The sequence below is a fragment of the Simochromis diagramma genome, unplaced genomic scaffold (genome assembly GCF_900408965.1).
Source record: "Simochromis diagramma unplaced genomic scaffold, fSimDia1.1 OVJJ01000602.1, whole genome shotgun sequence".
Lineage (NCBI taxonomy): Eukaryota > Metazoa > Chordata > Actinopteri > Cichliformes > Cichlidae > Simochromis > Simochromis diagramma.
In genome coordinates this window covers 10,914,812-10,938,303 of record NW_024387040.1, presented here as the reverse complement: position 1 = coordinate 10,938,303, position 23,492 = coordinate 10,914,812, and the positions used below count along the sequence as shown (strand labels likewise).

The 23,492-nt window shown below is 39.3% G+C and overlaps 1 protein-coding gene across 4 annotated transcripts in view; it reads right to left on the bottom strand.

Annotated features, from left to right (window-relative positions):
* The window catches only part of LOC120741042 (RNA-binding Raly-like protein), a 123,115-nt gene that overhangs the window by 28,775 nt on the left and 70,848 nt on the right, over window positions 1-23,492 (bottom strand). The window contains exon 1 of one of the 4 annotated variants that reach the window (XM_040043646.1): window positions 13,922-20,462. The exons of the other annotated variants lie outside the window; for them this stretch is intronic. Coding sequence (XP_039899580.1) covers window positions 13,922-13,958 — 37 coding nt within the window. The 5' untranslated portion in view covers window positions 13,959-20,462. Of the gene's footprint in view, window positions 1-13,921; window positions 20,463-23,492 lie in introns of those variants that run through there. 4 annotated transcript variants of the gene reach the window in all.

The window sequence follows — 23,492 nt, the reverse complement described above, 5'->3', positions numbered from 1 at the left end:
AGGTCATAATTCTTTTTTTCCCCCTTTTTTCCACACTTTTTTTCTTCATTGTGAACTCTGGTGTAGTTTTGGCATTGTGTTTTTGGATGGTTATTATGCTAGAGCATTCGTCTTCTGCCAAGTCATTTTGTTAGCCAGACCTTTGGTACATCCACAGGCATTCATGGTGCAATGTGGAAATGCCATCTCAGAAACACCTTCTGTCCTTATGGTTCTCCGTCTGGTCACACTCCCACCTCTGTGCCTATCAGGGTTATGAATTCACTGCAGTAGTCCTTGGCCAGATTTACGTCAAACATGTTCTACCTCATCTGAGACTCAGAAATTCATCTTAGTCCGATCTGACTAAAGCAGAGATTCTGAATATTTATCAGGCTTTAATCTTTAATTGAAGTTTAATCTTATAGTTTTGTGCCAAAGAGCAAGCCAGGGATTTTTTTTTCTTGGATGCTGTCCAGTATGGTTGATGTTATGCAATGTCCTTTCTGCTTTTCAAACTGTCACAGTAACTCTGATTCTCACTGATAACCCTTGTGCCAAGTTTCCTCTTGCCTGTCTGTGTTTCACATCTAGATTCTAGGATGACGCCTGATTAGTAGTTCAAAGGTTATTTGTAGGCCCTTGTACTGCTGCAGCTGTGTTTTAATCGACTTTTAGTTATTTAGTTTAATCATCATGTGTTCTTTGTAATTTAATCTTTACGAATTAAAACAATTCTTCAATTTCTCTGCCAATTCCTTCATTCGTGGACAATTCACAGCTCATTTTATAACTGCGGTTATGCAGTGGGGCAAATAAAAAAAATTACTGGTGCACTCAAATGCATTTCACTGATCACAGGTTTTCTCACATGGATGTCTGTGATAACAATGGTATTTGGGTTTATTGCAATGAGTTTCCACTTTGGGGTTTTTATTTGCAGTATCAGTACTAGGTAAGTAAAGAGAAATTCTTTATGTGTAAACTGATAAATAATGCAATAATTTAGAGGCTGAATTATAAATTATATAACAAATCTGTGCACTGAAGGACAGAGAAAATCCCAACAATAATATGAACTTCTATGAGCAAGCACTTTGATAACAGTAGGAAGGAAAAGCTCCCTTTTAACAGGAAGAAACCTCCAGCAGAACCAGGCTCAGGGAGGGGCAGACACTGTGACCAGTTAGGGTGAGGGGAGGAAGACATGGAAAAAATGCCAGACATTTTTATTGATGTATTTCCTAAAAAATTAAGCTTAGTGTGCACATTTCTGTAGTGATCTGGAAATCGGAGACATGACAAACCTTTGACGTTCCGTTTGTTTGACAACTTGCTTGTTAGCCACAGTTGCCCAGTTGCACTAATTTTTTTTTAAAGATCTTGATTATAAAAATGTTTGTCAAAAGATATTGATTATTCAAATATAATAATGTGGTCTTGCTTTAAGGACAACATTTGTTTTGACATCTTGTAAGAATGCTGTAAAAACTGTTTCAAGCTTCGGTTGGGATCCTATAAGCAGGCAAAATGACATATTTTCATGTTTGCATCGTCACTTCTGTATGTGGGAAGTGGACTTGAAGGGAACTGATTGCAATCCATGAGCCAAGATCATCCACTTTTAGCAGAACACTTTGAGTTTGTGTAGGACTAAAAAGTCATTTTAGTAGGAATGAGATGCTCAGTGCTTTTTTCTGTTCTTCTCTTTTCCTTAGTTTCGGGTTGCTCACTTGCTCAGTCTGCAGCTTGGTCATCCATGGTTGGAGGTGGAGCTCTCCGTGGTGCTGAAAGACTTAAAAAGAAGGTCTGCTCAGCCTGCGCAACAATTTAAAAAAAAGGGTCTGACCTTGCAGCTGTGCAAATGTACACATAATGCAATTTCAGTCTTTCAGTGCTGAAATTAATTGTAGATATATTTAAGCTAGCCTCCAATTCTCTATCTCTAAGAGACGGCGCGTGCCTGTCTGTCTGTAGATACTAAAACAAGCATAACCCAGGTATGAATAACAATTTAATGCTACAATTTTACTGACTAGGAATTGGGGGGAAAACAGGGCTCTGGGTGTAAACTGCAATGGAAAGACAGAGGCACGAAGCATAAGTAATCGCCGAAGACAGACTTGTGTTCCTCTGTCAAGAAAACAAGGATCCGTGACTCCCTGAAGGAACATGCCCATGTGTTTTATTGGTCTCATTTGCTGCCTTACATCTCTGTCTCCCTCAGACTACTCTTGCTCATGCCTCCTGTTCCGCCCTCGGTCTCACCCTATCACTCAATGTGTCTCTTCGTCTGTTCCCATCCCCCTCGCTTTCCCTCCCTCTATCACCTTCCCTTTCCTTCCACACGAACTCGCACAAGATGATATCTAACCCACCTCGCCATCCGTCACTTTCTCTCACAGCCCATATTTCTTCCTGTGTCTCTGCGCACTGCGAGGAAGCTCATTATGAGACATTTCAGTGCTGAGCATCACCTGTGGGGCCCTTTCTATTTGACACCTGTGCCGCCAACGAAAGCTTCACAAGTCTTATTTCTTCCCCTTCTTTCATTAGCAAGGGATGAATAAGCGCAGAGCAATGGAAGTCAAGGCGCTGAATAAATCACAGCTATAAACTAAGCCATATGGCAGCATATTGTACAGGAATGACTGGGAATGAGAAAGCACTCCTGCGAAAACTGACAAGACCCAAAAAACATAAGGAGAAGAATATTAATGTACTACTGGAACAGACGAAAATCTGCTCGTCCTGTTGAAGCCAGCAAATCAGACTTTAATCTTTCTGCCTCTCTAGCTTTCTGTTGCGTCGTAAAAAATGAGACAGTGTACCGTTTCTTCTTCGAGGAGAAAACCAGCTAATAGCCTCAGGCTTCAGGAAGAGGAGAGCTAACAGGCATGGGTAGCAGGGGTCAACACAAGGTCTTGGAGAGGCAGAGACAAGAGTGTGTCTTAGTGAGGCAAAGAACCTTTCTGTATTACTGTGGGAAGAGTGCTGGAAGATTGGCAGATTCCTGAAAACTGCCTTTTGCGATGTACTGCTCTCATCAGCCGTCTCTGTGTGCTATCGGTATGGTGACGATTCAGCCCTCCAGCCTTCAACAGCTCATTTGGTACAGGTTTTTCTTTAAAAAAAGGGGGGTAAATACTATTGTCTAAATATATGATTAGTCACATCCATCAGTGTGATCAGTGCTAATTAAGATAAACCTGCATCCCAGCTACTCATTAAGCTTACAGCCTTAATGAGAGCAGAAATATGGCACAAGCTCCTTTGACCAAAATGCACTTGAAGTGAGTCATGCCTTTTAAAGCGCGCACACACAAACACAGCAACAAAGTGGTAATTTGCATGTCAAACTACCTTGTGCTTGGGCAAAATGTCCTTTCAGCACTAAGAGAAAACCCAGCAACCAAAACACAGCTGATTTTGTCGGTTTCCGTAGCTGCAAATGACCTGTTTGGACGCCTGCTGTGGTGCGGCACAGAAGCTATAATTGAGAAAACAACAATTGATGAAGCAGTCATTACATGTGTGGGCTTCTATACAAAGACTGAAAATAAACAGGCAGAGATTCAGAGATTCGCAAACATCCTATTTAGTAGCTGTTCAAGTAAAGCTGCTTATTATTTTGTTTTTTTGACAAGATATAATTTCAAGAGAGCATCTTGATAAAGAGCCCGTATTTTTGGCCTAACAACTGGCGCCATTACCCATAAGAACCTTCAGATACTGTCACTACAGCTGTAAATCGGGCATTCAAAATTAAATCGGCTTTCTGCATTAACGATGCTCCAAGGCTTCATTTGTCATTAAATTCTACCTGAGCAATGGCTGGTACAAGCAAAGTGTGAAGAGTGAAGAACAGAGGAAATGAAATGCATCTCCCAAGTAGCATTCTATTAAAAATGCCCAAAAAAGAGCTTTGCAAACAAAAGCAAAGAAAGAAAACTAAGAGATTACAGCAGTGCTGTTGCATTTTGGGATTAATGTTCGAGCTAAATGGTAATGCCAGGCTCACAATGACAATGATTACATGCTCAGTTACCATCTCAGTCACACTGCATGCTATCACTTTCCAATTAGCACCAAAAAGTAGATATGAGTCTGAAGCAAATGTTCAGTCTTTGAACATTGTGTTTTTTAAAAATCTTCAAGTTCTGCAAATATTGTCTTAGAACTACATTTAATGGGTGTAAAAACTGGCTGCAATTTGCTCAAAGTCTTCATGTCTGATGCCAATTTGGTGACAACAGCACAACTAATACTTGCATTAAATTATAGTGAATAAGAGAGAGAGTGTAGCATTTAGAGATGAAGACTATGGCAAACTAATGGAAGTAATGTGACTTCTCCAAGTTGAAGTAAACAGAAACCGAAGCCCATAACATAAATCTGTAGGATTATGCAGAAGCCACGAAATATAAATCATTGTGCTTTGTCACTATGCTCTGTTGCAAGGATCAAATCAGTTTTGCGAAAATTGTAGAGCTCTCTCTGACCCAGCATCCTGCTGCCATTGAGGGACAAAAAAGCCTTTTTTCCTTCTCATTACCAAAAAAACCTTTGCTGTCCCCTTTGAGTTACAGCGCAGATGTGTAACACAGGCTGAATACAATGCGCGCATATCAGCAAGGACCTACAAGAAATGAGAAATGTGGACTTTCCCCCAAAAAAACTGATGATAAAATTCCCCACATGCCAGGGCTGATGGTTCTACATCACATCTGGCCTTTTTTTCCCCCTCATTCGTGAGTTATTTTATTTCACTTTCCTCTTCTTGCAACGGCAACTGTCTATTTGATGAGATAAAAATTAAAGGCAGAGGCGAGAGAGAAAAAAAAAAAAAGAGAGAGCAGGACACGGAAGGAGCTGCCGATCATCTTCTCACGGATTAAGAAACTCTGGCGCCTATCTCCCCAATGACTCAATTAATTGAACAAAGTAACTAATCATGCAAATTGTGTCTCGGCAGGAGAGACAGAAACAAAGACAATGGCAAAAATGAGGGAGCTGAATTTAGCAGGTGATGGACGAGCAAAAGGAATAGGTGGGTATGTGGGAAATTCATGTTTCCAGCAGATTACATCTAGCTGTCTTTGGTCCAACTTCACTATTCAGTGAGTCCAACTCAAAGGAAAGGAAGGCAGGAGGGCTGAGATATAAAAGTGCTGTACTAAGTACCAAATCTGTGTCTCCGTAACCAGTAGGTGAGGTCCTGTCAGTTGCAGGCATAATAAATCTACAAATACTCCAAGGACGTTTTTCAGACGAGCAAAGACAAAAGAACTGACACAGGCCACATTACAGGTACAAGATTTCCAGAAAATTTCAGAGTGAATTACAGTCAAATTTGTCACTGCAGTGGATGAACAATGTGCCCTGACAGTCTTTGATTTTCACAAAGGTCTAGCAGCTCCTTTCAGACACAGACCTCATATATCTTTATCTTACTGTAGCTCTCACATATTAGCTGCATTCTTATTTTTCTGTGCTGCCCGTGGATCCATCAATCAAGGTCACAAGATGCTGCTGTCCCCTCAAACGGAAATAACCCTTTACCTTTTTTTCTAGGCAGGGAAGATTTTAAGAACTGCAAATAAAAAAAAATAAAAAAAAAACATGTTTACAGACACCTCTCAGCAGAACGAAAGACGCAGCAGGCAGTAGTGTTGTCTAATTACATGGAAAAAAGAGTAGAGAGGAGACTGAGGGACAATCTGCATATCAAAGGTGCTGTTCTAGGAACCTTTGAAGATCAAACACTGAGCAGGGCTCTTCAGGAGAACCATGAAGCCAGGTTCAAGGTGAGGTGATGTGACTCTACATTTTTCTGTTTGAATTTGGCATTTGGCAAACTGTACTCTTATAAATTATCACGTGTCATTTAAATATAGTAATTCACACATACCAAAAGAGGATTTAAGTTTCATTAGTTGCCCCCCTTCAAGCATGGGTTAAAACTTGCTGACTGGATCTCAATTTGCAATTTTTAAATGTATGGCAAGAATTGGAAAGTGCGAAATTGAGTTTCCATTGCTCCTTCACAACTTTTAATGTGACACTAGCTTCATCACAGGGGCAAAGTGATGAAATCCGTCTTTCTCCCAGTAGACAAATTTTATTCTCTAAAGAAGCTAAAATTCATACTGCATTAAAGTTTAAAGTGGATTGCTTGCCTGATAAATGGCTTCATTGTACATATTTAGCCCCAGAGAGGTAACCAGAGCTTAATTTTGCTTTTGAATCTAAAATTCAGAAAATGTTACTCACTAAATTTTTTCTTTAGTGCCATCAGTACCTCTGACAGTGCATGCACCAAGGCTGCAGTTTTCCAGAATTGATTGATGGGGGCAGCACATGCCTATGCACGTGCTCATCTATCCTTACATGCTTAAGAAGAATGCCTACAAGCTCAAGAAAAAACTATACATGGAAGATGGCGAATAGTGTCACTGCCGCGATAGCTGCGCCCCGACTCGTCGATAAGAACGGCAGAAAGAATTGGGTATGGAAGACTATTGCTATCGTCAAATCAAATCTGCACCACGGGCTAAAATGTTTGCAGTGAATAACTCTATAAATGCTTAAGCTAACGTAATGTAACTTAATGTAATAATGTAATGTAAAAAATAAAAATGACTAACAAATTAAAATAAAATAACTATACCTCAGCCTTTTCTCCCTGTTTCGCTTCCTTAAGAATGGCTTCTTCACATAATGTAATAATGTTATATCTAGTAGTAGCATTAGTGGGCTAAAACATTTCAGTTTATGTCCTAATTTCTTTCTTTCTTTATTTTTAATTGTAGCATCACATTAGGTATCGAGAATCTATTGCTATCAGAGCTGGTTATTAAATTTCTAGTGACGCCTCTGTTTAGCCACACTTAAGTAAGAAATTATTAAACTGTTAGAAATTCATTAGAAAAAATGTGAAAATTTTGTCCAGGTTTCTACTTCATTTTATGACCCAGCAAGTCATAAAATCACTCCCTTATTTTGTTGCTAATAGGGTCAGATTAGGGCTGTGCGATATGACCAAAATCTCATATCCCGATATAAGAATTTTGTCGTCCCGATAACGATATAAATCACAAAAATGTAACATTTTCTGTAAATTCTGTGAATCACGGGCAGCTCGATTTGCGGGAAGTGTTTCAAGCTGCGCCTCATGTACCTGAAGTTGAGTGTTTTAACAGATGCATGAAACTATACATTTTTAGACATAGGTTTTAACGGCCGCCGTTTTCTTTGTGGGTATTTATTACACGGCGTGCTGCGGGGAAAAGCCTGTTCTAACGTTTGAGTCTAAGGTTTATTTTTTAGCACCTGGCGGCTCTTTTTTACGTTTTTTTTTTTACTTTTTTTTACTTCTCATTCAGTTTATTTTGAAAAGTCTCAACAGGATCTTGAGCTTTATTGTGAAAGGTTTATGTGGAACACGTGATGGTGTTACCGTCATTGTTGCTAACCAAAACGCATAAAAACAGGCGCTTGTCCGTCCGTAGTGTGGTTATAATAAATATAAGAGAAAGAGAGAACTTTAAGAAATTAATATAGCCACTACAGTGACCATCAAAACGATGAAAAAATATTGCCGTAAACAGTTTATTTTGCGACACCACGAAACAAACGATAGTGTAAAATGAAACGATAGACGTTTTTATATCGTCATCCGATATATATCGTTATATAGGTATATTATATAGGTCAGATTACATTTCTTTGAATTTTGTGAGTACAGATCCAAACAGGAATCATTCCATCCTCTACCTTTTATAATACATGCTGCCATTCACAAAACGCTCATTTGATCATGACTGATTAGAGGATTTTTGTGGACATCCCATTACAAATGCAGTCGTCTGTTCTCCTGTAAACTCTCATGTGTGACTTCCAGCCTGCTTCACCGCCTCGCCGCCCGTGTCTGCTGCTGCATGGACCAAAGTCCGAGGAGATCAGCTCATAATCCCCAGCCCCTTGAGGCACCCGCAGAACAGATAAAGGCATGGCATTGGTTTGAGATCACATCCCTCTGTGTGACCTGTAAACCTAGTGAGCTGTCTCATGCAAGTCAACAATGATACACTTCAAAAAGCGGACGATCCAGGCTGCTGGATACATGAACATGGCACAACGAGGGAGCTTAGAGATGAAAAGCGAGGCATGAAAACAAACACCAAGCTGATATTCACAGCAGAACAAGTATTTCTTTTGAGAAACATTCACGGCAGCTGTTAATAATCGGGACATCGCCACTGACTTTCCCTGCGACTAAAAATAGGGACTTTTAGCTCTTTAGTGTTAAATCTAGAACAGAAATCTTTGAGGTGCTGCTTTCAAATTCCCAGTACGACATTCATATTTCATTTTTAACCAAGAAATAAAGTGAATTACTGATTTGGGGAAGTTTGACAGGCTCATTGCTGGCCTACAGGCGTGAAAATATGATGTAATTTTCAAAACCCATGTTGCTCATCCCTGCATAGGTACTACAAGCGCTCCCTGCCGATGGATGACAGAGCGAGAGTCCTCTAATTACTTCAGAGCATTTGCAATGACACTTGACAGACATTAATTTCGCCATTCGTCACACTGGTACATACAGGCTGGAGTCATAGCTGTCACTGTACATTTGATCCAGTATTAAATGGGACCTACTGTGCACACTTTCTCCTCCATCATTTTTTCTGGCTCTTTTATTCTTCTTCTGCTTGCTGGGTTTCACTACAATACATCAGCTGAACAGCTCTTGTGCTAGCACGAGTGGGTGGATGAGAGCCAAAAGAATGTAAAGACCACTATAAACCTTTAAGGTAAAAAGGCACTTGCACATGCGTTGTGCAGGTAGCATGCAATAGACCTGAACAGGGAGACACTAATTTCTAGCTGCATATTATTCGGTGACATCTATTACTGTAGCTTTGCATGATTCAAAATCTTTTGTTATGCTGGACCTTGGTGCAGCCTTTCAGCTAATTGCTAGTTATTGTGATTGGTTGCCCTTGCAAAGACGTTTAAGAGGCTATTTTCATTTGGTGTTACCGGCACATTTACTGATCTCATTGATTGAAACTTTGCCCATGTTTTGAATAAACATCCACTATTGTAACAGTATATGTACAGCACTGTGCAAAAGTCTTTGGCCATCCCTCATTTGTTACAATTTTACAGGAAAATGAGATATAGAAAAAAAATGAGTAGTCTTCATGGATAGCTCTCCAAGCTTCTTGAGGGCTATAAAAAGCTTTTCTTTGGATATTTGCTGCCCTTTGTTCTGTTTTGTCTCAATGATAATCCCACACTGCTTCAACACTGTTGATGTTTTATTGTTTCTTTTATTTTTTTTCCATGTGCTGCATTAACAGTGTGTTTGGGAACATTGACATTCAGAAGAATGAAGCTGTTCTCCATGAGATGTTTTCCAGATTGTATTGCACGGTGGATCAAAAATCTGAAGGTACTTTTTTGCGTTCATAATTCCATTAATCTTGACAGGATTCCCAACATCACTTTGTGAAATGTAGCTCCAAACCATGACGAAGTCTCCACCATGGTTTACAGGTAGCTGTAGACACTCACCGTACGTCCTTCTTCATACATACAGATTCGGTGATTTAAACCAAATATTGCAAATTGAGATTCATCGCTCTCTAAGACCTGCTGCCACTGATTTTCGTATGCACTTTGGCGCACCTCACCTTTTTCTCCCTGTTTCCTTTTGTTAAGAGTGGCTTCTTGACAGCCAGCATTTCTGATGAGGCTTCAGTGAACGGTACATGGATCAACTGAAGGATCAGATGGATGTCAGAGGTCCTGTGTCAGGTCTTTGCTGGATTTTTTCCCCTGTTTCTTAAGAACATGACTTTTAGATGTTGTTCATCTGCCACTTCTTCCTTCATCCTTTACTTGTTTCCTCAAGTTTTTTTGAAGGACACACTTCACACGATGCCAGGTTTTCTACTAATAACTCTCAGGAAATTAAATGTTGGTGCAATAATAATAATAAGGCCTAAAGTTACACTTTAAAACTGCATCTTTGCTAATTTGGTGTTACTTGTGGACACGACACTGGTTCACCCCTTGAGCCAAGAGTCTTTTTCTTATGCCAGAATCCTTAATAGATCAGTGTTAAGTGGCTTAACAAATAAAGAAAACATTCATCTGAAAAAGGTCAGGTGCAAGGATGGGACTAAACTCTGGAAGACCTTCCGAAAGCCTGAAGAATTACTGTTAAACACCACTTTAAAAAGTTACAAACAGTCCCCTCGGAGGCAAAATATAAAGAAATGAGGGGTGGCTTAAATTTTTTTGCAGTGCTTTATAACACAAAGTAATGAAAACAAACAGTGCCCCTTCATTAAACACCATTCATCAAAGTGTGTTTTTCTAAGTCGTTTTCTTCACACTAAGAAAAATAGAGGCATTTGGCATCACCCCCCCCCCCCCTCCCTCCAGAGCCTATTAGGAATAGACAATAATTAGTAGGATTTTCTTGTGAATGTTGGTGTTTTCTCTGTACATCAGCACTCTTGCAAATGTCTCGTGCTTGTCTTTGTGTGACACTGATTGGTGCTTTTCCTGGCAACAGTCCGAACAGCCTTTCCTCCACTAAACAGGCGTGGTGCTGCTGGTGAGAGAGACGAGGGCTCGGGGGTGGGGGGTTGGGGGATGTGTGTTTGTGTGTGTGTGTGGTGGGGGGTGACATCTTTTGACATCTCTGTCACATTATTTCATCAGCCACAGAGGAGACTCATTAGGTCCTTTCTGACAGATAAAATCACATCTCCAGCACAGCGCCGTGTGATGCGGTTCCTATATATAAAGAAAGGTGTGGAGGCACAGCTGGTGAATTTTTAAACTTGCATCCAAGGCAGCAAATAAAGTATCTGGAACGGATTATATTCTGTAATTGCTTGTGATTTATTCAAGAGAAGCAGAGCAGCGGACGCTTAACAGCCCCACCAAGGATTGTGTTGTGCATGATTTGTATTCCTTCCCATGGACACGCAAACTGAAATTCTGGGTAAAATGGAGATAAACTGAAAAGAAGTCTAGTCTGGAAGGCAGGAAAAAAAAGACTCTCTCACACACAAACTCTTGACACGCACAAGTAGAAAAAAAAAACTGCTATCCTTGACACATGGTTTGAGATACATGGAGGACATCTGACAGAAGATGTAACAGCCTGCCTCACTCGTCCCCCCTCCTCCTCCTCCTCCTCCCCAGCATCAGCAGCACGGCACACGCATAAAGGAACAGAGTAACATCTGGAGCGCATGAAAACACATTTCTTGGTCGTACGCTTCAGCCTTGAGTCATGTTCAAAAATCGCAACAAACACAAGAACATCTCAAGTCCAGACATAAAAAAAAAGGAGGAGAGGAAAGTCTAGAAGAAGTTTGCTTTTGTATTTATCAATATTCATTTCCATGTATCACATATCAAAGTTTCCCACTACCTTTATGGAGCGTGTAGTACAAAAATAAATGTTTAATACATACAAGCGCACAGAAAACAAATCCCCGAGGTTTAGAGAGCTCGAACCCCATTTGATCTCCGAAGATTCCTGGCCTGCAAGACCTTAAATATTTATGGACTCCAACTCAAATACTCCTGCTGTTGCCCACACTCACCAAAAAGTGCCTGAGATGCTTTCTTTTCCTAATCAAATTAATCACAATAGGCAACACCGCAGACACAGAGATCCCTTTTTGATAAAGAAAGGGACGATGTCTTTTTAATAAAATGATCAATACACAAATCCCTGTTTTTAAAGCTTTTATATTTTCAAAATTAAAGCTGCTGACGCCAATAAATGAATAATAACCTGCTATAATTTCAAGCTAACACATTCCAAAATCTGCACAACTTCTTCACAACTATGTGCCAGTCGCTCTTGCATTGTTGCTGAATCTGTGGTATATGTTGCTTTTTAGAAGAAAAAAATCATAACAAAAATGCACGACATCCTTTTTACAGTCACATCTGCATCAATAAGTTAAAGCATCCCTCCAGTATATTTTTTTGATCATCTCTCTCAGCCACTAGTGCTTGCAAGTGATCACGGCTCAGCACACTGAGCGTGTGAATTTGCAGTTTTTGGAGTTCCCATTTCTGCAGAAAGGTCTGATAAGGCTGCAGGTACTGAACAAAAAAAGGAAGGATACTGGACTACCTTTCCCTGAGAAAACTCATTTTTCTCATATAAGAACATCTTTTTCTTCTGTCTGACTTTTCCAAAGACTAAACTCAAATATAGCAGCACAAAAAAAAAAAAAAAATCCATCCTGTAAGTCCACAGCCGCTGGCAGTCTCTCACGGACTCCCTGGCCTAATAGCTGGCAGATACAGTCCGGAGCCCTTAAACAAGCTCTTCAACAATATGAGCCCACGTATAGACTCGCTGTCTTTTTTTTCTTAACTGTCTCCTGCTCTTTGTGCACCTGGATTTCTTTGCGTGTTCTGTCTCTTGACACTTACGCCTTTGTGCTCTGTGTCCAAATTTGGCTTCCCTCCCACACTGTCTACACGCAAGCTAACACGAAAGTTATACAGCGAGATCTATTTCCAGCCACTGCACAATATACATTTCCATTTTCTCTGTTGAAGAGGGAAAAAAAAAAGAGCATAACGTGGTCTTTCTATACAGTGCACACCAGCCACAAAGCAGCACTTTAAAACCTTTATCGCACTCCACAGATGTCTAGGAGACAAGGAAGGGGGGGGGGAGATCACGGTATAACTGACTGTGTGCACTTGTGTCAAGAAGTGCCAACTGGTAATTAGTGAACCACTGGTTTGCCACCTTGTACTTAATTACTTGTTAAGTCATCTTTCCAGTTTCTTGACTGAGGCAGCGTTGCTCTGTGGCAGAGTATGAGTGCGCACACAGCTCGGAGAGCCTCGCTTCAGGATGTATAATACCAACTCTATTATTCTGTTACAGCATAATAACAGCCGCTAATTATTATTTAATCTGCTGATTATTTCCTCAGATAACCATTCAGTCTAATCCTCTAATCAGGATGTTTCTTTTCCCCTGACCCACAGAGACCCACGGATATTCACTCTACTGTCACATGAGATACAGAAAAGCAGCAAATTGAGGTAATTAAAAAACTCACACTGGATAATGAATGACATTGTTGCTTGAAATAAAAAAAAGACTAAGAGAAGAGAAGACAAACCCCTAATTACCCAGACAGTTTTCCATTTGTAAATTGTTTGCCCATAAGTAGAGCTTGATTCCGAAGCAAAATTACTCAGTGAGTTTAGACATCATACTGTGAATGAGCTCAAATATTTTCTTTTCTCACCTCACGGATGCAGAAATGAACGGAGATCATACTGCGTGCGCACAACAGAAATCTGCGTGTTAATATGCAAAACACCAGCAAGACAAAATTCACATGAATTTGTGCACTCTGGAACACAAATGGTGTTTGTTGCAACTGCAATAACTCACTGGTATATAATTATAACTGTATGTGAAAAGAACCGCCGAAGCTCATATCCTTGATAACACATTTCTTGGCAGTGTGAGCAAACTTCAGCAGAATTAATAGGCTGTATTTCAACAGACAGAGCAGCAGAGCAGGTGCAAAGATGGTTTTGAAAGAAGCAGCCAGGGCTCAGCAGGTGACTTGATTTAACACTTCATCATCACAGGATCAACAACAGAATGCAATATTACAGAGCCGATAATTGCTCGCTGACAAATCTGAAATTTTCTATGTACGATTACATTTCACGCATATTTCAACTACTTAAAAAAAGGCCCTGCGCTCGCTTTAAAGCCATCGGGTTGCATCTTGGCATGCGCGAGTCACGGCTTAGTATTTGCAACTTGTATTTTTATGCCAAGCACAGAGCGACATCAGCATAAAGAAAATGTCCTCGGTGTATCACGAAGCCCGAACGATCTGTGTAAACTTACATCGATGATTGCGACGCTTCCCCTTGTACATGGTCATTATGTACCGGTCCAGCTTTGCGCTCTTTCAGATACTTGAGAGGCAGAGGGCGTAAGACTTCAGCGTGCTGCGATACTTTCTGACTGGAAATAAATTAGCCCTTCAGACGGAGAATTGGAGGCACTTCTAGAGCGAGGACCGTACCATGCTTAGAGACGGGAGGGGGGGGAGCGGGCTACAGTGCACTCTCCCCCATACAGACATCAGAGCCGGTCAAACAAAGTAAATTAGGAGAAAACAGCCGGGAAGACAGATTCTGATAAACTCCTTTAGTTTATATGGCTATAGAATAAAATGCAACCTTTAGATTCACTAAATACGCAAGTAAATCTTCCAGTTGTGCCGAGTCTTCGGTATTTTGACTAGATTTTTGAGTCACAAAAATAAAATCGTTTATTGTTTAGTCATTTAAAATTCAAATTTGACATCATACATAATACATACATATATATGTAATACAAGCTGTATTTTTCGTTGCTCTGTTTAGCCAATAAGATAACATTAAAACACTAACAAGTGGGAAAAACACTGCGTATCTCCTTAAAATGTAATGTTCTGCTGATTTCGTGTGAACGATATTCTGGGACGTGCCAGATCACCAAGACAACAGCAGCAACCTCACCAGCAAGACAAGGCATCCCACTAAAAACTGATAACAATCTCAGTGGGTGGTAACCCCCCCCAAACAAGACTATGTCCATTGCTCATTGGAGCAGAGCTGCTTTAGGAGATCCCACAGTACAAAATATTGGGTACCCAGTTTAAATATTGTGGCAAAAGGCATGTAAAATTAAAAGCCTTATTAATTATCCCTTAATAATGAAAGTGTCCTCCTTAGGGGGAACATTTTTAACATTTTTGGTAAGTTTTCCAAACGTTTCCAAGATAAGACTGAACATAGCAGACCTGATTTAATAAGATAGGTTTCCAGGTGGGCTTTCACATTAACTGTTCTACAGAGATACCACACTAATATATAAATTATTTGTGAAGATGTGAACATAATTTGTTGCCAGTATATTAAGCTTTTGTTTCTAATGTTTGTTGTTTTTGTTTTTTTTTTTGTTTCTTTCAAGCTATCTATGTATTACTGAAAGATTTGGAGATGGGAATATTTCAGATATTGTGTCAAACTAGCCTTTTTATTGTCACCATAGAGGAGGATTCATCAAAACTGTCATGTTAGCAAAACTGTAGGGGTGAAGCTACTTGGGCACTGTGGCCATGTGGTAAATTATATTTTAGCAGTGGCTGTATGCTTAACACTTCCGTTTTGGATTTGACATTGTGATGGTACTACTGTAGGTCCTGGACATTTCCCCTGAGGCGATTTCATGGTAAGCCATTTGACAGATGTCCAGACAATTTTCCTATTGGCACTATGCAGGGAAAATCTGCTGATTAGGAACTGATATTGTGCTGGGCCATAAGTGCCTGTACAAATGTTCATAGCAATCCACTGCAGTCAGGACCAAAAGCGGACCTAAAGACTGTGTATGTACGTAGCTACCAGGACGTCCACCACTGCTATCCTGATGTTTTGAAACCAAAACATATCAAAGGTATATTCATCTGTACCCTTTTTCACTTTAACTGAGACCATCATTTACAAAAGTAGTATAATGTTGTACTAAAAAGGTCAGTGAAGCCATAAACTAATCAGCAAAGGGCTTATTTAGGTTTTAGATAAAGGGAGCCAAGAAGTAATGTTTCCATGGACCTTTAACCAGACTGAAGTACTGTGATCTGCTACTATTTATACCATTATTGGTCAAACCTTTTGGGGCGTCCTCGTGACCTTGTCCCTTTGCCAGTTTGCTGAATACCAGCTCGTCTGTTCTGCCACAATCCATCCAGCAGATGTAGCTTAGCAAGTGTAACCACTTTGTCCTAACTGCAGTCGAACACTTGGAAAGCTTCAGGAAGTCAGATTTGAGTTTGTTATGTGTTGCCAATACTTGAAGTTCAAAAGGCAGTGCAGCGAGCATCAGGGGAATGGCTCCAGGATTTGAAGATGCCTAGTTAGGGAAGACCATGTCTTTTTTCTGTACAGAAGAATACTAAAGTAACACAGCTGCCATGTAAACAGTTAGCTTTGTGTAGATGTATAGGTCTAGCATTTGTGTTGAGAGAATCGAGGATATTTGCAGCTTTGCTTATTCATTTTTCTTAATTCATGGGATTAGACCGCCGTCATATGTTATTTATCTGCTGAGATAGGTACATTTATGTGCCTTCTCGAGCTCATCAGCTTATGGAGTTAACCCGGCTAAGTAACAGACTCACATTGATGTCCACATTGCTGGCATTACTTAAACTTATGAGCCTTTAAAATGCTTCAGGTTTGTCCGTATGCTGGAAATAACTGGATTGTCATTCATTCAAAGGGCACAATGTTGCCATGGTACATCCTTTTTGATTTAGCACAACAAGTAATATTCACTCTGATAGTTATCTTACACATGTGCATTTACTGACACTGACATAAAAATAATAATACACTCCCTCCACAGCCTCTAGGCAAGCTTGAAAAAGGTGCATCTCATCTTACTTGCAAAGGGGATTGTGTTGCTAAGGAGACAAGGGGAAGGAAGCAGGATGGATGTTGATTTTGTGTGATTTATTCCAATATATTACTTTATTGTTGTGTGGGGTAAAAAAGCACTACGTGCCCCCTCGTTTTTGGCTGAATTGTTCAGTGAGAGAGAGAAAAAAAGAAAACACTCTGAAAACTAAGATCATGGAAGAAACAGAAATTCAATCAATATTGCTCCACTCTGAAACTGCTGCTGCCCTAACGTGCCCCCGGTGACAAATGGTCTTCTTTATATTTTCACTTTGAAACCTAGAAATGATGAAGACCCTCAAAGTAGATCTTGTGAAAATGGGCAAATCAAATAAATCAATACAGGCTGTGATTAGTGGTTCACACTGAGCTGTAGGTCAAAGTCATTTGTTGGGAAACCTTCAGCCCTGTGAACCTTTTTTATGGTAAAATGTTTAAAAAAAATAAGATTATAAACCATTTCCATTCAACTGCAGCTAGTGATGAGAGAACCAGATAGGGCAGCGGGGACATCTGCTGTCCATGATGGATTAATACAACGAGAGTACAACCTGAAAACTCGGCTAATCAAACGGGTAATAAAATGAGATTTTTTTAAATACAGAAGGCAAGCACTAGAAATGCACTCCTACTTGACTCAAGGTCTTTTCATCGAGCTTTAGGAAGGATAAATATCTGGGCAAGGCTAAATTCCACATTTAATGCTTTTCTTTAGTTTTTTTATTTTACAAAATACCTTTTTTTTTATTTTATTAAATGCGTCTTTGTCAAGCACACTTCAGCAACCTTGTGAGTGGTGAAAACAGCAGCATTCCCCTTTTTAGAGCAGTCATGAACATTCACATTTGATGTTTGAAGTTTTATGTTGAATACGTCAAAACTGCAGCACTCTGAACCTGTTTAGTAACTAAAGTTTGAATAGCAAGCTCAACAAGTTGAAGACCTTAGAAGGTTTAAACAAAATGCCTAAGATTTCTATAAAGTTCGCAAAGCCGCCAATCTATCATGTATTAACAAAGGAACTAATGTATTTCTGAAAGGAGTTCAGATAAAATCTTCTGCTTCTGTCCTCCTTTCTGTTGCCTTTTATATTTTTTCCATTGTCTTTCTAACTGTTTTGGTTTTTCAGCCACCAAGTTGAATTTAATTGTAGGGTCACTTTTAACTGGATATAGCTGAGCATTAACTGGCTGAATGAGATATTTATTTCAGGGTCAACTGAAAAGGACTAGGAGAGTGAATATTGCCCCAGCTTTTTAAAAACGATGTTCACCTTGCAGCCTATTTGCTGCATGTTTAAATAAGCCAAAGAAGAAGAATATAGAAAACACCATTCAAGGCAACTGGATTACACTTTTATCTGAAAAAGGACACAACTTTATTATATACACATGTGTACACAGGACCAGAGAGCTGCCAAACCCTTCATAGGGACTATCTGTCTTTTTAAATGTTAAGCTGCAGTGCTGTTAGCAATATTGCACCTTAGTGCAGTTTAAATCCAGTTAAACTAATTTAATAACATTTCTGTATATAAGGGAAAGATAAATGCAATTACCAGCAACTGAAATTGGGTGATTTCCTAAAGAAGACGAATATACCCAGTTTGCAGGAAACTCATAAAGTCTTCATAGCACTTAGCACATCATTACCCTTTTTAAGACACAAAGAGCTCAGTAGAATATGTACATGCATCAACCTAATCTAAAGTGCTCTGGATTCTGAGACAATCTCCGCTGGCATTTGAAGCACACCGCCTGTTAACAAATGACCCTCATTTATGGCTGAGACGGAGGATGCCCAGGGGGGAGATTGTCTACATGATGGATACAAATCTGCTCAAGCCATCACATCTCATTGGCCTGTGACTTACAACCTCTCTTAGCTCATTAGACAGCTACTGCTTTTGGCACTACTGAGTAATTGCAAACGTATCTAGTGTGTCAACTGCTGCAACTGCCTAGCAGTCTGTGACGAGAAATTATCTCTTTGTGCTAACAGTGTGTTTACATGGCTTGAACACCTCACTTGTTTGGATTCAGTCCAGATCGACAAACCCCTCAGACAAACCCCCCCGAAAAAAAGCAGGAGAGATGAAAATGAAAATTTACAATTAAAAAAAGGACTGCTATATTTCTGCATTGTTAGCAGTGCTTTTATATACATTTCAACACATCCTAACTTTCCTTCTCCAAGTTTAGGCATGCAGATTAACCTCCTTTTACTCAAAGGGCCAGCATACTCAAAGGGGATTTATACTGGGAGGATTAATGGAGGATTATTTGCAGTGAGATATACTTTAAAACTCACTGTATAAGGAAACAGGATCCTATACTACATATTGTGTTATATCTTTAGAAGCAGAAACAAGAACAAAATGTCTCAACTAAACGAGAGCATCCCTCCAGTTCAAGTGCTGATTGTAACCCAATCCTGAGAAGGAAAATTGCACACTCTAGTGGAGAATACACAGCATAACAGCGATGGCTGCTTCTCACAAAGAGATTTGAAGGAAAAACACATTTCCATGTTAAAAATGGAAATGACATATGTTTCTGTACTGTGTGTGGATTTTTGTGGAAATTCTTTAGCTGAGTATCAGACCAGTGTTATCAACAGGCAGCTTTTATCTGGTAATGAAAGTAATGATCACACAATCGTGATGATTTTGTAAATATGAGCGTGTATCATTTTTGGTTATGGTACATGCAAATAAACCTGCCTTCAGTAACATGTCCTTAGGCGCTCAGTGTTAATGGGCGCACACCATGGCCAAATTCTGCTTTCCTATAATTTCAGTCTAAGTAAACAGAAATCTATATTTGTACAATATTACTGACCCAAATCATTTGAACAGTATGATATAATTTATTCTTTATTAGGGGAAAGACAAGACTGCAAAAGTCAAGAGCCACCCTTCATTTCTTTATATTTTGCTTTCAAGGAGCCAAATCAATTTTCCAGGCTGTCTGAAGGACTTTCAAAATTTGTCTTTGGGCGTTGGCTGCTTTATACCTAATATTTAAAAAAAAACAATGTTTTCTATTTAAATTTTTTTATGCTCATTAAGTCACTTAACATTTACCTATGAATCACTCAAGCATAAAAGAACGCATGAACCTGCGTTGTGTCTACACATAACAGACAACGTCACCAAGAAGTAATTTTAAATGGTATCTTTAGGACCTATGCTACTAGCAGCCTGTCAGAAAAAACACATTATTTTGCTTTTCTCAGTTGGATCTATAAAAACAGTGTGACAGGCATAAAATAGTGTTCTTTGCTCCAACAAAGTGATTTCCAAGGAGCTATGTAGACAAAAACGTGGCATACCTCTGCATGGTGTACAGTGTGTTTGAGGAAACTGTGAAGGACAAGTATTAGACCAAAACATTAAAGTATGTACAGAAAGGTGAACAGTCTCTCAAAGTTGTGTCATAAGAGGTAAAAATTAGGCAAAGATCTGACAAAGGACCTGAGTAATGCATCTGGCCCTTCAGCTGATCCATCAACGACAGTTAAGGTTAATCTAAATTGCTTTAAGTTAATTTGGCATCACATACCCACTTCAACAGCTCAGTTATTCATGCATTTCATGATATTTTCTCATTTTTCATATTGTATGACACGTTGGACTCAAGCAGCACCATCTACAATTCAGCATGTGATATCCTTATATAATCAATCTTTGAAAATAATGGATAAAAAAATCTGTTCGACTGCATCATTGTCACATTTTAAAGAAATATAATTTACTTAGTTTTAAGAGTATTAATCATTTGTGTTTTCTTAAATGAGTCTACAATTGTATTAATAGGCTGATCCCAGAGAGTCCTACTGTCAGGCGTTGTGTGGAGGCGAGGAAGAAGGAACCCAAACGCAGGACTCGCAGGTAGGTGAAGACTGGTGAAGGTTTATTATAAGGCGTGGATGAACAGAACAGAGGTAGAAGGCTGGCTGGCTGGCTGGCTGGCTGGCTGAACGCAGGCGGAAATGACAACATAACATCAATGACACGACAGTGAACGAGTAGAAACAGAGGGCTTAAATACACAGACTGATGAGGATGATAATGAGAGACCGGTGAGTACACAGCTGAACATAATCTGGCTAATGACACGAGACGAGCTGACACAGGAAAAGCAGGAAGTGAAAACATGGAAGTGGCAAAATAAACTGAACGTGAACAAAACTGAAAACACTGGGTCACCGACCCAGGAACCCTGACACCTACATCCAAAGACAAGATAGTAATCGCATTACTAGGAATATGGTGAACGGCAACTGCAAAATATCATATCGCAGATCTAAATTTGGACAATCTGTGTTTTCCATAAAGGCTCGCCATCTGTGGAACACACTTCCAACTGAAATCTGACTGATTATAGATATTAGTTTCTTTACATTGAAGGTCAAAGGTTGGTTAAAGGGAAATCAGAGCTGTAGTCATTTTAATTAATCTTTTTGTTTGTTTGTTTGTTTTTAAATTGTCTGTTAATTGTAGCAGTACTCATGGTGTATTTTGGTTTCATGAAAATGTATGTTTTAACTCTGTGTATTGTGAATGTAAGGCCAACAAGGGACAATAGTTGGAAATTAGCAATAGCTATAAACTTCTGTGCAGTACATCAGTTTCACGTTTTATACTTGGACTATGTTAAACTGCACTGTCCCTTTTAAATAAAGAATTATAACATCTACTGGGACAAAATGCTGAGGTATGCCAAATACTGAAAATCAGTGGCAACAGGTCACATAGAGCGATTCATCCAAATTTGAAATTGTTAGTTCAAAAAAGTCGAGTAGAGAGGAATAGCAGTGTCTACAGCCATCTGTAAAGCATAGAGGCGGCGCTGTCATGGTTTCGGCTGCATTTCAGCCAGTGGTTTTGGAGAAAATTGAAGCTTAAAACTTTTGCACTGTACTGTAGCTTTCAGTATTGGTGCCTTTCTTGGATTAAAAGTACAATTTATTCATTTATGTGCTCACTTTTGATTTTTTTTCTTAATCTGGGTAACAGCAGGCTGGGTGCTGGACACTATCCCAGCATGCCTTGGACCAGATTTTCACCTGATATTTTGCTCTTTCAGTTTACTAGTGATAATAGTCTTTGTTTGGACATAATGACATTTGAAAATCCATTCTGAGCTAAATATTATGACATTGCTAAAACAATGAACAAATATGAGTCATCCATTATTTTATTTCCCATTGTATTAAGGATTATGCGGAGTTTGGATTTTATCCCAGGAAACCACAAGCCAAAGTTAATACAAACACTGTATGGCAGAATAATACAATCAATTCAAGAAAATTCAAGTAATGTAAGACGAGAAAATATTCAAGCCAAAACCAACAACAAATATCCAAGAAATCTTGCATTTGGTGACAGTAACTAATAACTAAAAATAATAAAGAAGAAACCAAACAGTTTTTGTACAACAAACATTTTTACTTAATTTCATTTGCAAAGAATTTGATTCTAATACTTGATTAAGTGTGAGTAAATCTTTTAAGTCATCAACAGAAGCACATTTAAACACCCTGTTTTATTAAATTATTTGCTAAATTGAGGCTTTTATAGAGCAAAACTGTTCCACCCATGCTCTCATCTACCTTCATTTAATCATACATAGATTAATCTATTCACGTGATTTACATCTATCTAGGCTACATCTTCTCAAGTAAGACCTCATTTGGCTTTTATTTAGGCTCTAATCTGCATGATCCCTTCGCTTTTATTCTCACTCCCTCGCTCACCCACTCGGTTAAGTCTCTTTTTTCCTGCTTCCTGCTCTCTCTCTCTCCATCTGTCAGGGTCAGCAGAGTGCAAAGAATCACATTAAGAAGTATTCAAATGTTGAACTAGTTGCAATTGGTATTCATACAAGCATTAAAGACTGCCAAATCTAATTCGGCTCTGACGCTATCAGCGCCACAGATATTCACCCAGTCAGTGGAGATAATGCAAACCCCACAGGGTGGAGAGGGTTAGAAAAATCCAATACAAAGACAATAATGTCTCCTGGATGTAATGGAGCCAAAACTGTCTGAACCATTGCCTACAGAATTATTTTGGGCAAAGCGGGTAGAAGGGGTGAATTTCACTTCATTTCTTATTCTACCTACTGCAGCTGAGATTAACAAGGCTGTAAATTCTTTGACATGAGTTGGAAAGTGGTGCTCGTAAAGAATAGAGTGATTAATGTCCCAAGGATGATAAATGGCAGATTGTCAGGTTTGCTTTTTAGTAAAAGACCTTCACAAGTACACTTCAGAAGAGCTCTAGGACTTGTAGACTCAAACTGAAACTGAAAGTATGAAGGTGCGCTACGTCTGGAACGTAACTTTTCAGAAGACTAACTGTAAGTGCTCTTGTTAACACATCCATTGTCACTGCTAATAAAATACACAGATCTGTTGTTGGAAAAAATTACCCAGACAGCACTTGTCAAAACATTTTTACTGTACAAGCAGATGAACTGTTACCACGACACAACAACAAAAACCAGACTGGCCAGGTGCTGCTATTCAAATGCAGTGGATTAACCAATCATCAGCAAGTGTGAGCACATCTATAAAACCAGAAGTTTTGGCAGTTTGCTGGTCTGAGGCATTCAGGTGTGTGTAAACACAATGCTACAATTTCCTCAGGAGTGGGCTTTCCAACAAATTCAACCTAAGAACAAACCATGCAACGCTCAGAGAAACTGCAAACTGAAGCATGTTAAAAGTTGAAGTTTATGACAGTAGAAGAAGAAAAAACCTGAACAAGCCTGGTTTGTTTGGAACAGTTGTTTCTCGCTAAAGCTTAGGTTTGCATCTGAACAAACCACAAAACTTCTGGAACAATGTCCTTTGGACAAACAAGTCCGGAGTGGAGATGTTTGGTCACAATGCACAGGGTCACATTTGGAGAAAACCAAACAAAGCATATCAGCACAAATACCTCAAACCAACTGAATACA